This window comes from Lolium rigidum, chromosome 6 (genome assembly GCF_022539505.1).
Source record: "Lolium rigidum isolate FL_2022 chromosome 6, APGP_CSIRO_Lrig_0.1, whole genome shotgun sequence".
Classification (NCBI taxonomy): Eukaryota; Viridiplantae; Streptophyta; class Magnoliopsida; order Poales; family Poaceae; genus Lolium; species Lolium rigidum.
The window spans coordinates 322,811,953-322,827,522 of record NC_061513.1 but is presented as its reverse complement, the minus strand read 5'-3'; the positions used below and the strand labels follow the sequence as shown (position 1 = coordinate 322,827,522).

Genomic DNA, 15,570 nt, shown 5'->3' with positions numbered 1-15,570 from the left:
TGTTAAAAAACTATTCTATCATCTTATAAAAAAACTCCTCTATCATTCATCCCGTAGATATTTCGATACAATCTTATTTTCCCCTTTCTATCCTCCCTCCTCCACACCCGGCTCATCTCTCATTTCCTTTCGTCGGCCTTGTTAGAAGGAAAACGCGTCTGGTCATCTTGTCCATAGTAGCTCCAGGGTTAGGTATAGGGTTAATGTTTGGTATGTCGCTAGGGTTGCAAACAATTAGAATTATTTTTGCAACGACTCGCTTAAAGAAGCGATTTTTGGTTTGGAAGAATCCAACATGTAAGGATATCCCTTTTCAAACAAGCACCTTGATACAGTACATGATACGAAAGGACATACCAAAAGTGAAAAATAGTGAAGACAATTAGTGGACTAATTTTGTGCTTGAGTGTATAAACTTATTTGATGAATGGCACAAGTTGGTTGAAAAGAGTGTAGACGATTTCCAGAACTTTTTGGTTAATTTACTCGTAGGAAATTCTTAATATCAAGGGGTTTCACCGTAGAAGGTACAACTGGACTAAAATCATGTACACAAAACAAATATTTTAGCCAAAAAAACCTCCCTAAGCCTTGGAGTGGATGTTGCTCCAGGACAGAACTAATCTCGTGCTTGAGTGTTATAAACTTATTTGATGAATGGCACAAGATGGTTGAAAAGAGTGTAGACGATTTCCCGAAGATTTTTGGTTAATCTACTCGTAGGAAATTCTTAATATAAAGGGGGTTTCACCGTAGAAGGTACAAGTGGACCAAAATCATGTACACAAAACAAATATTATAGCCAAAAAAACCTCCCTAAGCCTTGGAGTGGATGTTGCTCCAGGACGGAACTTTCGGTGGTTAAGCCCTTGAGCTTGAGGCCCTCGGAACTCCATCCAACATCTGTCATGTGTATATAGAACAAAATATATTGTGTTGGGTTGAGTGGTGCAACTCTTTCTATAGAGCCACATGTTGGGCCGAAAGTTGTCGAGGGAATATGTGAGGGCAGTTTTCCCTTAATTGTATTTTGGTAAAGATGAGACTAAATTTAGGGGACTAACAGAACCTGCAAGTATGTAAGTTAGTTAGTCCCTGAAGGTGAAAATGGTATGGGGAAGGATCCCCCACCCCCATCATTTCAAAAGGAACAAAAGTGTCGGTGAGTTTCGTGTAGTTTTTCATACTTGCTTGAGTAAAAGGTATGTCACACTATTAAGAAAGGTTTACTTGATGAGCTTGATAGGTATGAACTCAATCTTTCTACTATACACATCCTATCAACTTATATTCCACAAATAAGACAACATTTCACTAATGATTTGTACACCTTTTTCCGTGAGCCCGGTATAGGACCCGAAATGCTCCATATTTTGTACCGGGGATCAGAATCTTCTCCAAGCTGTTAGCGAGCTGTTTCAGAATGAAACATGAGTTAATTTTATGCCCAGTAGCCTACCGGAATTGCCCAGAAACCCGAATTTTTTGGGATCTATACCGGATGACATATAGTGGTCACATTTTGGGTTGACCTTTATAAGCCACCCTTCTTCCCCCAAAGGGGAATCCACCTCGCAACTCCAAAAAGAAGAACACTCAATCTCTCTTTCTCCTCCATTATTTCATACTACCGAAGCTTAAAGATCTCACCATTCCTTCACCGAAATTCAAAACCCTTTGAGGAGTCAAAAGAGGAGCTCGTGATCTACGTTTCCACCAAGACAAATTCTGATTTCCTCTCAAGTTCATCAAGTTGCTTGTTAGTTTTGGGTTTCTTGAGAAATCCTATGAATGTTAGGTTGACCGGAAGCTTCTAGATTGTGAATTTTGCTTCACGAAAGTTTGTGATTTTTTGGAGGCCACCTTACCTTAAGATCTACCACTAGTGATTGACTTTGTAGAGTAGGCTCAAGGAAAAAAAATGCAACTTTGTATTGTTCAGGGGTCATTTGTGGTAACACGGCGACAATGACTAACTTCCTCCAAGGAAATTGAACATGGGATACATTTTTTTATGTGACTTGATCATCTCTACGTTAGATATTTTAGTTGTGTACTTATCTTCACAATAGCCTTTGTGCTTGAAGTATATTTATTTCACTTAGTTGTGGGATTACATTTGTTATCAACAGAGCCTAAAACAGCGAAAAGAAGTGTAAAATTTATAGAAACTATTCACCCTTTATAGCTCACCATCCCTATTACTTCGGTTGGTAGAAGATCTAACAACTTTTTTTAAGGGATTTATCTGAGATGGGTGATTCGATGAAGGGGATGAAACGCTATTATATTCTGAACCACAGCTACAATACATGCTGAGCGTGATGCTTCTATGTTAGAAAATATAGATAAAGTTGTTGCTAGCATTTAGAAAATCCGGAAACTCCAAGTATATCCCGAGCTACATGGCTCTTGTTTCTTTTTAAATAAAGTTCAACATTTTAAAGTTTTAACAAATTCTGAAAAATATTTCAATGTAGCCATTGATGTTGTATACCTTATATTCGAGGGTTTCAAACTCAGTACCGTTCATCTTTTCAGATCCACGGGTTTGTGAATTTTGCATAGCCCAAAATACTTAGTCTTTCGTATTTTTTTCACAGTGGTAGAATATATTATTGTCTACCTCTATAATTGGCTATTTTTCGAATTTATAAAAAACATGCTACATGTATCCCGAGCTCCAAAACGTCATACTCTTACAAAATCATGCTAAAAATAAATATAGATAAAGTTGTTGCTAGCATCTTATAAAAATCATGCTAGAAGCTAAGAAAAAATTACGTCTCCACTCCTACGAAATAGATTTGGTAGAAATAGCTCCGGTAGTTTCACACCGCCCAACCTTTCTCGGTAGCAGTTCACCCTAGCATCAGCCTCTCTCTAACCTCCAGCAACCCTCGTCTACAATCTTTGCATCCCACCAGCCCACCGCTGCCCCGACCTCCCTCTAACCTCCACCAATGCTCGTCTACCCTTCATGCACCCCAAACCTGAAGATTTCGTTGTTGATGGGCTCCCTACGACCCACCTGATCCTAAACCATAAAGTTTCATTTCTCACCTTCGCATGAGAGCAATTCTAATAGTGTAGTCAGCTGCTAGCTATAAGCCAAGTGCCATGTCATCTATAGCTAATATAGAGCCAACATATACAATAGTGAGCTATAAAAGTGTAGTACTTTTACAATACATGGCCCACCTTTTAGTCTCACATAATGCTCAGGAAGCACGTCTGCTAGAAATTCTGGCTACAAGATAATAGCCCACTCCTCTTCTCTCTCCTAATCTCTCTCCTCCAACTAAGCAAACTTATAATATTTTATCTCTTATAGTCAGCTGAGTGTACCTTATTGTACTTGCTCTAAGACACCACGACTGGTATGGAAAATAAAAATTAATAGAATTATTTAGCTTCAGTAGTGCCTCGTCGCCCAATCCTTTTCTGCTGCAACCCACCACAGCCTCGACCTTCCTCTAACCTCCACCAACCCCCGCCTACCCGCCTTTTTGCAGCCTATCGGCCCACCGTAAGTTCACCGTTGCCCCCGCCTCCCTCCGACTTCCACCAACGTTTGTCTACCCTCCATGCAACCCCAAACCCAAAGATTTTGCCGCCAACGGGCTTCCTACACCCAACCACCTTAAACCATAAAGTTTTCTTTCTCACCTTCACCTGAGACGATGCAGCGTCGTTCCAGGTGAAGCCTTTGGTATTCTTCCTTCTCACCGTCTCTCTCTCTCTACACTCTCTACGTACACGCAACAGGTCCAGCTTAACATTGTCCATAGAAAAATTTGAATGATTGGCAATTTCGTAAAATTATATTCAACATAATATGAAAATGAGGGAGAATAGGTAGTTATAGATAGTTTGCGAATTATGTTTTGGCATATGAATGCATATGCTTTTTTAATTTGAAATGTATGTAACACATGTTTTAAATTTTCAGAAAAATTGAAGCGATTTTTTTTTTACACGTACATCTCCATACACGGGCTCGCAAAGTTTAATGAAAAATCAATTCACACGTACGCGCTCACAAAGTTTAATGGAAAACCGACTTGTCTTGTGTTAAAAAAGATAAAATCAATGCTAAAAATAAGACTTTTTAGCAAATACATTTTCTTTGTTTAAAAATATTAGTTTCTCGAGAAACTTTGACGAACACATATATTGTATATATTGTAGATATGCACATGTAGATTTTTTTGTCAATTTTTTTAATATTTTAAAATTTAATTTTTTGATAGAAGAAGCGTATGCACTCGGGATTCGTAGATAGTTATGAGTATTTCTGCAAAGCTATTCCATTTTACAAAGTCTCGCGAGGTTTTATTGGTTATACCATCTTGCAACAGTTCCACATCAGAAGTGACCGGACTACTCGAGCTACGAAACAAGATGCACCCTAGAGAACACGAGAGCACTGAACCCAGCTCTGGAGGACCCCGAAGGTCGCTCACGGCTCACGGGAAGGGCGCGTGGCGCTTCATCTCGTGCGGCACGACGTCCAGGGCGAATCCCTTGTGGTGGCGAACCCAGTAGTCTGCCTGGCCCGGGCGCGGATCCGCCGGCGCCTCCACGTCGGCCCTCGCCGCCTTGAGCTCCTCCGTGGAGAAGCCGTACTTCTGGTCGCGCTTCCTCACGAGGTCAGGGAGCACGGTGGCGATGCGCTCGGCCTGGGGCGACACCATGAGCGCGGGCGCGCCGAGCGGGAGGCGGTCGCCGCGGTCGACCTGCCAGGTGCACCAGAACTTGCCGAAGGTGCCGGCCATGTGGTCCAGCTCCGTCTTCTCCAGCAGCTCCGGCACCCGCGGGCTCGCCCACAGCCCCGCCTTGATCTCGTGCGCGTGCGAGTGCCACAGCCTCTGCTCCTCCTTCGGCAGCGCCTCGAAGATCTTCCTCGACACGATGTACTCCACGCCTACATACGCACACAGTGGTGAGCTGACAGACCAAGGGCGGCAAGGCAACAGCTGCCTGAGCGGAGCACGTACCGATGAGGCGAGCATTCTTGTCGTCGGAGTCGTAGACGGGGCACTGGAGGACGTCCTGGGTGAGGCGGGAGACGTAGTGGTGGGTCTCCACCTGCCGGTGCGGGTCGTGCGCGTACAGGGCGAACGTGCAGACGTGCTGATTGATCTGCTTCACCGGGCGCAGCGACTGCAGCGCTGCCGCGCCCTTGTCGAGCATCATCGTCGACATGGTCGTCGGCTTCCCCGGCGGGCCGCCGTCGCCTCCTGTTGAGGCCGGCGTCGGCAGAGGCTTCTTGTCGCTAGACGCCATCGATCTATCGGGGAGTTTCCTGGCTGGCTGCACTGGTCAGTCTGGTCTAGGAGTACTCTCTTCGGGTGGGCTTTAAGGCGTGGCACCGTAGGGACTTGGAAGGGCTGCCGAGTGACACGTACGAAGTGACGAGGCTGGACGTGGCACACGGCATGCAGGGTACTCCGGAGTAGGTGGCAGGTGTTCGATGACAAGTGTTGCAGCGCACCGCGCACGGCGTTCGAGCCTTCGAGACTCTGAAGGCAAGCAATGGTGCTGATGTAAAAATTCAGTAAAACCGCGAACCTGAAGGAGACAGCAAACAAGGAGTATCGTAACCTTGCACACAAAATTCAAGTCTGTGCTGAAGGAGTACATGACAACATGATAATTAATTAACCTTCATGAACCTGAAGGGCACAAAACATCACAAAAACCTTTGCATCGTTCTTATTAGAACTCTGAGAAGGTACTAGCAAGCAAGACAGACAGGAAGCTTGTTCGTCACTCGTCACACTTGCTCCGGCTGCTCCGATACATCCTTGGGCTGGTCTTGTTGCTTAACGTACTTGTACCAGCTGGACCAGTAGAGGTAGTTGAGGAAGTTGAGGAAGCTGAGCACGGCGAGCAGCCAGAAGAAGAGGTCGAGGTGGTTCCGGTTGATGTTGTTGCCCTGCAGCCAGCCTCTGCTGGTGGTGTAGTTCTTGGTGGCCGCGTTGACTGCCTTGACGATGATGGTGCTGAAGTAGTAGCCGAGCGATAGGGCGCCCCATAAGAACGCGGACGACATGGACTTGAGCGGGGGCGGCGCCTGCGAGTAGAAGAACTCGAGCAGGCCGATGAAGGTGAACATGTCGGCGACGCCGAACACGGCGTACTGCGGGGCCAGCCAGAAACAGGACATGGGCAGCATCTGCACCGTCGGGATCGCGTCCAGCATGTCGTGCTCTCTGGCCACCCTCTTGCGGTACATCTCCACCACGGCGGCGAGGCACATGGAGATGATGCAGAGCACGAGGCCGACGCCGACGCGCTGCAGGTATGGGATGCCGTTCGGGTGGCCCGTGATGCGGCGCGCGAAGGGCACGAAGACGCGCTCGTAGATGGGCACGATGAAGATGAGCATGCCCAGCGGTATGATGGGCAGCGACGCCGGCGGCATCGTCAGGTACGGGCCGAGCCTCGTGTCCATGGTGGAGCCCTGCTGGATGGAGAAGGTCTGGAACTGGGCGAGGCAGGTGCCCATTATGATGGCGCTGCAGAAGATGGGCACCATGGCCAGCACTGTCTTGGCGTACTCCACCTGTGTCACCCGGCACTGACGCCACGGGTTCGGCGCCTCGCCTGCCGGTGTCTGAACTATGGCTGCCCTGTCCAAGAACCTGCATGCGCGTGCAGTATCGCAGTTCAGTAAGAAAATGTCAATGCATGCATCACCATCACCATTGTAAATGAATGAATCACCTGAATGGCTTGTTTCTATGGGGCACGAACTCCGTCTCAGGGGAAGCTTTGCTTCTGCTGATCTCGTATAGCTCCTCAGGGTTCTCAGGGAGCTCCAGGTTCCAGTTCCTGATTGCAGCAACGTACACCTGAAAACGGCACATATTCAGCAATCAGCACTGCACATATTGCCTGTTGGATTCTCTTCTAAAAAAGAAGCTATAGCTGGAGGAGACCGGAAGCTCCCGACGTACCCGGAAGATTTCAAGCAGCGCGCTGCTGCCCTGTGCGGTGTAAATCCGGTACCGCGGCAGGCCGATGAGGAAGGCGATGAGAGCGAGTCCCATGACGCCTGTCGCGCCCCCAAACCCCTTGTCCCAGCCCTTTTTGTTCTGGATCCAGACGAAGAAGGTGACGCTGAAGGCCCCGCCGATGCACAAGGCGAGCAGCAGCCAGTTGAAGAAGCTGGACATCTGGCGCTTCTCCTTGGGGTGCTTCTCCTCGAACTGGTCGGCGCAGTGCGCCGGCAGCGCCGCCTTGATACCCGCCGAGCCGATCGCGATCAGGTACAGCGCCGCGTAGAGGAGGATCTCGTTGTTGCCGCTCACCTTCTCACACGGCGGCAACGGCCAGTTGCACTTCGGCGGCATCAGCTTTTCGTAGTGAGCTTGCAGCGTCAGCAGAAGGAGTCCCTGGGCGTATCAAACGTGTGAAGAAAAGCAAAGCACGGGGTCGGAGAGAAGCAACAGCCATAAATCAAATGAAGGGTCCTTACGATGATCTCAACCATCGACGATATGATCACAGTCTGGTACCGTCCGACGAAGGTGTCGGCGAAGGCGGTGATGAGCACTGCGATCATGTAGCTCGTGCCCATGTAGTTGGTCAGCAGGTTGGAGGCATCGGCCAGGTTGATGTGCATAATCAACATGAAGTACATGATAAGGTTCACCGCCAGAGACAAAGACGCAAGGTTCTCAAGTCCAAAGTTCGCTGCAACAACAAACAACCCAAGATAGTTCAGATTAGCAGGCCTCACTTCTTCAGATTGTTCATGAAAATATTAGCTGATACTGTTTTTATTTGATTTTATTTTAGTTTTTAAACTGCTCATTTAGTGCCCTGAATTTCTGCGTGCTCATTTAGCTGATATTGTTCATTAAAATATTACAGCTCCCATTATGGATATTTAAAATAGTAAATATTTTAGATGCTAATTGCATGTTTATTGCCAATAAAATGGTTCTCCGATTGGTTAAGCCAACTCTATACACATCTATTTACCTTTCATGTCGCATGTTATCAATTACTAACGGACGAAAAACTATCTTGGCTAAAAACAACTCAGCGCGGTAATGAGCATATGGACAAAAAAATATTTACCAACATTATACCAATTTAGTAAAATCCCGAGCGCCAATCCAGCTTGTGCACTATGAAGACTGATAATGAGATTCTACTTATTTAAGAGAGTATGATTAATATTTATGACCAAGAATAGGAATTACACAGAATGAAGAACGAATTGCCAACACCGCCATGGCGCCCTCGCACGGCAGGTCTTCCCCTCCAATCAACCTTTCCTTCGATAACTTCGTACGTTTTCCCTTCAACGGCCTCAAGTGTACCCACCTAAGGACCACATATGACTTTATGTGAATAACAAAGTCAATTTCATGACTATGGACATGGAGTACTGGGCTTTAGATGAACCATGTAATTACCTTGTTGTTCGCTTCAATTGTTTGGCCATCTCCCTTGAATTCCTGTTGAATTTAAAAAATTAATTGCACAAATAGTGAGAGATGCTGGTATGGGAAATGGACATGTAAAATTTCTGAAAGAAGGGGGAGATTCTTTATAAACGAGTATGCGCTACTCTTATGTGCAACAAACACGGTTAGCTAGCTTCTCTTCTTTGTTCTTGTTAATGTCCATGAGTGTAAAGATATCAGTTTGGATGTATTTCCCTTTCACAGTTGTATAAGGATCCTATTAGAATCTACATATTTCAGTCCATGATAGAAGCAATAATCCATCAACGCCTTTCATGTATAAACAATTATGCCTAGTAATTTATACCTTATTCCTATCTTATTACCAAACATATTCGACAGTCGAAGAAAATTCATCCTGCTGTTTAGATAGAACGGTACTTTCTACGTTTTTATGATATGTTATGGTAATCCTTAGCTATTCAAAAGTCAAAACGAGGAAGGAGAGCATAACATGAACAAAGAAAGATACCATGGAGTCTACTTTGCCGGTGGCTTCAGTGACTTTGCTCATCTCCTCGTGCTCCTATCATGATTTCAAGAAAATCGCACGGCAGTGAGAACGTTTGCACATAGAGAAGGATAGAAGTTGGACATGTCAGCAACCAAGAAAGTGAGCTAACCATTTTGGCCAAGAGCTATACGAGATCAGCAGAAGCAAATCTTTGGTGGTCAGACAGAAGGTGCAGGTGTTAAGCAATATAAGGCACCTGCTTTCACGAATGAGTCTTGTTCCTATGATTGTTTTATGGCCTCTCCATTTAGTCTGTTCTTGTTGCAAGTATTATTAGCCGCGACGTCCACTAGATGTGGACATCGTAAACCTCATTAATACAGTACAACCTGGCCGTTATGTACAACCTACAGTTGTCATGTAACGGATCGGAGCGTAGCCAGCTCAGATTTTTTACATAACAGGATCAGCCAGATTGATTTGTCCACCCTTGCGCCGTTTGTAACTCTCCAGTCGTTTTGTAATTCACACACTAGGCTCTCCAAGAAAGCATCCATAGCTGTGCCTTTCATGGCACAGAATGTTTTGTCACTGTCTTGTTGTTTGTACCCAAAAATACATACTGTTAGTTGCTTTCTGCGTCATCACATCAGAGATAACTTCAGGATGAACGCTGCTTTCGCAAACTCGAAATGACGCCATGCGATCCATGCATTGGTGAGGCTGATGAAACCAAAGCACAGCTTGTTCACAGTTCACATGCAGCACCCGACATGTTGCTGGAGCATTTGCCACCAAGTTGCCAGTAAGTGCCGGCACCGGCACTTAATTATTCCAAGCTCCATAGAGACGGTAACAATGTCCCTGCGGAAACAACAAGTTAGAACTCGGAAGGAATCTGGGAAGCAGATTCACCTAATAATTCCCCCAGCTTGAACGCTGCAAATTCTTAATTCTTAGATTGTGCATAAGCTAATATGTCAGCAGTTGACATTGTCAGTTTGCAAATAGTAGACGGGAAAAGAGGAAGTACTCCCAGCGTTAACAATGTCCCTGCGGAAACAAGTCAGAACTTGGAAGGAATCAGGAATCATATTCACCTAATAAATCCCCCGGCTTGAACACTGCAGATTCGTAATTCATACATTTTTTATAAGCTAATATGTCAGCAGTTTTTATAAGCTAATATGTCAGCAGTTGACATTGTCAATTTACAAATGGAAGGGAAAAGAGGAAAGGTTAGCCAACATCCATGGGCTTCCTTTTGTTCCATTTGGAATCATGTCCTCCTGGTCAGTACTGCTCCTGGTGTCCACAATACGAGGTGCCAAAAGATCAGTGCAATCAAGCAGCAGCAGCAGCAGCGTATACATATGCTCATTTCACATTTTCAGTACGGAGTAACTCATTTGTCCCATGATCTGTGTCAGTTTTGTTCCCTATCTTCTTTTCCTAAAAAAACTGTTCACTATTTGCATATACCTGTCAGTCCAAAACACTCACATTTGTAAAATATACTTTCTGTCCTCGAACTTCACTGATGCCCTGCAGACGCAGAGAAATTTGCTTTAACTTTCCACCCAAAGTGCACAAGTCATCGGTTTTAATGAACATAGTTTGACTGTTCACAGCTGACACCAGAGTGTGCATAGCTCAGTTACATTCTGATGGACTAAACTTCAAAGGGAGAATCACAAAACACTAACAAAATCCATAATATACATGAAATTTCACTGCCAGAAAGAGAAATCTGGGGCCAGGTGAAATATTTTTGAACTGGACAAAAACATCTGGATGCTACTTTGCTCAGAGCACCAGCACAAGAAGCCTGAATCCACAACATGTTACAAACAGTACCTTTTACATGAACAAAAGAACAAATGCTATCTTTAAACAGGGTGCTTCATAGCAGAGTGAATGAATGAATGCTCAACATTTTGGTCAATAATTTAATAAGGAGTACTTCGCACGCACAATAATCCTTCCCTTCTCCACACCTAATTTTGCTCCTGTGACCAGCCAGTGGCCAGGAGCATCCTGTGGGCCCTTCAGCGTCTCTGTCATGTCAACAATCTTCAGAAGTTTAGAATTATCACTTGAGGATGATGAAGATTCATCTGTTCTTTGCATCGAAGAAATTGGACTGTGATCCCACACTGATCTCCTAATTGTGCACCCAGGAACTCTGGAGAACAACAGTTTAAGGTGTAGTACACTCTTTGCACCAAAATCCCACACTCCCAACTGTGCACCCGTGACAATATAAACGCCAGACAGGTCTGTGATATTTGTTTCGGTGTACTCTATGGGTGCAGTGCTGACATGAGCAAAATTCTTCCACTTGATTGGTTCGAACCATCGGCTATCCTGCTCTTCCGGTCCTTGCCATTTCGGTGGCCCAATCGTGATATGCGCATCCCAATGAGGTACAAATATTTTTGGCAAAGAACCAAGGTGCTGCAAATGAATAGTCAAACGGTTTTGTTTTGTTCCTTCCAAGCACAGCCTGAGGCCAGTGACTGGTCTACGCCCAACAGATATCTGCATGTACACCATAGCAAAAAATTCATGTTAGAAAAATATAATTCAGGATTTCACTGAATGGAACCCCCAACTTAAGTTGTTGACCCCTAGTTTCTCTGTGCCGTCTTGTGGCTACAAGGCATGATGAATTGAACTTAAATTCATTGTATTCTCTACGCATTGAAATCTTTGTATTCTCTACTCAGCCAACATTAAATTCTTATCTCAAGCAAATTATTACTAGAGGTATCAGAAAAATATTATTTTGTTTCTATTTTAACGAACACACTTGGTGAATCACAAGATAGGATCCAGGCCTTAAGTTAACTTACCAGTGGTAATTAGCATGTATTTAAATCTAAGGGCACCCTTTACCTGTTCTGTGCTAACAAAGAGTTTTGGACCCATCAAGCTGAACTGAAGTGACGGGCACACAGGCTCCTTTCTGTTTTGACCAGCAATACCCGGTGGTACTGGAGCCCAAACTAGTTGAACTTGGAAATCTAAGAAGTATTGTAACTCTTCAACCGGAGGTTTGTCTGGAGAACAAAAAATAATAACAATCATTGACAAGATACATATAATATTATAATTTTAAATCTCCATCAGGAAAAATCGCAGATAATTATCCCTTTGGCAGAAGAAACATAGGAACATGTTTTTCTCCATCGCTATGTTTGGATAGCCTTACCACATTAGACTACTGATTTAATCATGGCAGACATGATGACTTTATGGCAGATATGCTGGTCCTGAACATACAAACACTACCCGTACTACAACATTTCAGTCCGAACAGCAGAACTGGACAGAGACCCTACTACTATAATATTGATGACAGTAGTTTAGGAACCAGATGCATGTCTTACATGTCAAGTATAGATCAATTGCACGAGCAATGTGCTTCTTCCCAGGTATATCATCAACAAGGGAAACAATAGGGAGAAATGTCATGCCTATGACATCTGGTGCTGAGGGAACAGTTTTTATCCATTCAATAGAACTCTGAACAAGATCGCAACCTCCCCTCCTTCTGAAGATTACTGTCATATCCTGTATAAGTAACTGGAGTTAGGAACTTTGGCAGCTAAAGAGGTGCAGCGGACACAACAGATATGTATAATGTATCCTACAGTATCTTTTCTTCTTCCATTGAACATGTGTGAAGTTCAAAAGTAGTTAAGTTCCTACTTGTGATACTTAAGGTGGTTTTAAAAACACGTCAAATAGATATTCCCAGTGCAGATGTCATCCTTTCAAGCTCGCACAGCCCTCAAGGCGCCCCAACAAAGGAAGTCTCGGGAAGTTCCTATTCTTATCAACAATTCTTTACTCCTCTTAAAGACCCAGTTGTTGTCAATGGTATGTCTGTCTCTTATCAACAATTCTTTACTCCTAGGGGGAGGGGGGGGGGTCTCAGAGCAATGGTATCGGATTATTTTGTATTTTTCAGTTAATTCTTATCAGACTTTACTAGAAAAATTCGGTGAAAGCTTTGCAACCTCATAGGTAACTAACAAAAACCTAAAACTAAAAATGAAGTAACAACTTATCATGTCTTTGAAGAATTACATTGATACCGCAAAGCGCAAAATGCATATAGCATCACCAAAATCGCATTTTCTACAAGTATGCGTTGCCTGAGGATTGGCAAAATTATTAAATTTATAAATTCTGTAGCAACGTGTGGTCACTTAGCAAGTTCAATAGAAAAGGTTACACCTACTCCCTCCATTCCTGAGAAGAAGGCATATAAATTTTTTCAAAGTCAAACAATGTGAAGTTGACCAAGTTTATAGAGAATTATCAACATCTACAATACCAACATTTAAGTGACTAAGTGTTGATGATTTTTTCTATAATTTTTTTTTAACTTTACACTGTTTGGCTTCAGAAAAACATTATACGCCTTCTTTACAGGAACAGAGGGAGTATTAATACAAAATGGCAAGACAAGGAATTGGCTAACCTTCTCACTATAATTGATGGGTGGTTCATTTGACTTGCTTTCCGCACCGGAGAATCTTTCATTTCCAATTTCCCTCACATAATTTCTGAACTCCAATTCAGACAATTGGGACGAGGAGTGCTGCTTTATGTATACTTCATCCTTACCCCCAACCATTACAGAAGTAATAATATGCGTGCCGTAGTTCTCAACAAAGCTGGAGAGAACGGAAACAAGAACAACTCGTTATATGATATAAGGGCAAAATTATAAAGGGGTGGCCATAATTAGAACTGACCCTGATAGCAAGGTCAATGGAGAAGATTACCTACTGACCTAGCCAATGCTGATGGATCCCAAGTATACGGAATCGCGAGCTTTACGCTCTCTTGCAGAGTCAGTTCATCGTTAGCTATTTTAACTCTATACAGCGGCACGGAGTAGCCGTCGATGGCGAGGGACTTTGTCGCGGCCGCGTCGTTCTTCCAAGAACCGGTAAAGCTGAATAGCGAGTTGAAGGAGCCCAGCGGTACTGTTTCCAGCAGGCCCGCCTTCCGGTTGAAATGTTCCGCCATCTGAGCAAGAAATGGCGATGTCAGATACGGCGAATCGGACAGCCACGACGGACGAAGCTTAACGTATGAATTAAGATTTGCATCGCAGCACGATCCGATCAAAAGCACCAGTTTTGGGACTTTGAAGAATCTCCCTCACCTTGTGGAAGCTGCAGACGAAGGGCTCGTCGAGGGGGCCGCCAGGGGAGACCGGGCGGCTGCGCTCGGGGCTGCCGCGGTAGGCCTCGACCCCGACGTCCGGGGGCACGCCGCAGAGCAGGCCGCCGCCGAGGGGCAGGTCCCGCGCGCGGGCCTCGTCGAGCGCCACGAGCCTGCCGGCGCCCTTGCAGTAGAGCAGGCGGTGGTCGCCGGCGGCGTCGAGGCCGCGCCCCACCGCCTGCAGGGCCGCCTCCAGGGCGGACCCGGCGAGGCTCATGGCCCCCTCCACTTCTCCGCCGCCGTCTCGAGATCCGTGGCGATTCAGCTTGACGACGACAACGAACAGAGGCTGCTCCGCTGCTCCTTCTCGGAGAGTACGGGAGGAGGGGAGGGAAGAAGACACGGGCGGGCGGACGGGGGTTGGAGGGGTCGTCGCTGGAGAAGCTTTTGACCGCCGCTGCGAATGGTGTCGATCGGAGAAGGGGAGGGAGAGGGGGACACGGTTTCTACGGAGGAGAAGAAGGCGACACTGCCTGCCTGGAGTAGTTTGGTTTGACTGGTTTCCTTTTTTTCTTTTCATTTGCTCTGGTTCGATCTTGTCAAATCACCACAGATATTAGTATTTCGGTGCACGTCTTCAATGTTGTCATGCTGGTTTTCTGCGTGTAGTGGTTGAAAACTGGAATGCATGGCCATTGAAAAGTTTGTTTGACTTTCTCAGTTGCAATTATTTGGGAATCTACACACAAACAACATGTCAAATTTGGGGGCATCTACTTTTCCTTGGTGACAAATTTCAAAACTAATCTCCTAGTATTAAGAAATAGTCAAACTTCTGTAAATTATTTTGATTATCTACAAAGATGCTCCCTCCCTCCCCAAATACATGACATGTACTTATACTTAGTTTAAAAGTCAACTTTCTAAATTTGTTCAATTATATAGAAGCCCTTAATATCAACAACTACAATATTATGGCGGATATATTGATATTGATTTTGTATTATAAAGCTTCCTAGATTTTGTACATATGTTTGGTCAAATCTTTTTAGATAATGTTTTAACTAAATTTATACACCATGTATTTGGGACGGATGGTGTATATTACTTGTTCTTTTGATGCTCCACCAAAATGATGAGATTAGAATTTATCCTCTAATTTATCCAAATTAATTAATTAATTAATTAATTAGAAAAGGCAATAAGAGAAAATATTAGATCCATGATCATACTCTAAAAGAGGATTTGTGCTACAAAAGAATACCAACATCTAGGCTTAGCCGGATGGGAAAATGATTTGCGAGTTCTCCAAGATTCTTTGAGAGTCCTCTTACACATTAAAGACACAATACTTCCGCGTATATGTTGGAAACGATGATTTTTAGAGATGAGCTTTGAAGATCAAATCCAGCGAAAATGTTACAGTTCCACCTCAACATTAGGCGA

At 44.5% G+C, this 15,570-nt stretch overlaps 3 protein-coding genes across 3 annotated transcripts; all 3 read right to left on the bottom strand.

Moving 5' to 3' along the window:
* Positions 1–4,469: 4,469 nt before the first annotated feature.
* Positions 4,470–5,289, bottom strand: LOC124659825 (oil body-associated protein 2A-like). The gene is made up of 2 exons (XM_047197632.1): positions 5,001–5,289; positions 4,470–4,927 (listed from the first exon to the last, which is right to left on the bottom strand). The coding sequence occupies exons 1-2, from the start codon at positions 5,287–5,289 to the stop codon at positions 4,470–4,472; spliced, it is 747 nt and encodes a 248-aa protein (XP_047053588.1).
* A 490-nt stretch (positions 5,290–5,779) lies between these two features.
* Positions 5,780–9,642, bottom strand: LOC124664711 (protein NRT1/ PTR FAMILY 4.5-like). The gene is made up of 8 exons (XM_047202166.1): positions 9,550–9,642; positions 8,959–9,012; positions 8,436–8,477; positions 8,220–8,343; positions 7,487–7,704; positions 6,966–7,403; positions 6,733–6,860; positions 5,780–6,650 (listed from the first exon to the last, which is right to left on the bottom strand). Exons 1-8 carry the CDS (start codon positions 9,640–9,642, stop codon positions 5,780–5,782), a joined length of 1,968 nt encoding a protein of 655 aa, XP_047058122.1.
* A 1,049-nt stretch (positions 9,643–10,691) lies between these two features.
* Positions 10,692–14,653, bottom strand: LOC124665728 (MACPF domain-containing protein CAD1-like). The gene is made up of 6 exons (XM_047203113.1): positions 14,126–14,653; positions 13,748–13,986; positions 13,433–13,628; positions 12,333–12,516; positions 11,839–12,002; positions 10,692–11,481 (listed from the first exon to the last, which is right to left on the bottom strand). Exons 1-6 carry the CDS (start codon positions 14,399–14,401, stop codon positions 10,882–10,884), a joined length of 1,659 nt encoding a protein of 552 aa, XP_047059069.1. The 5' UTR covers positions 14,402–14,653; the 3' UTR covers positions 10,692–10,881.
* Between the last annotated feature and the right edge of the window lie 917 nt (positions 14,654–15,570).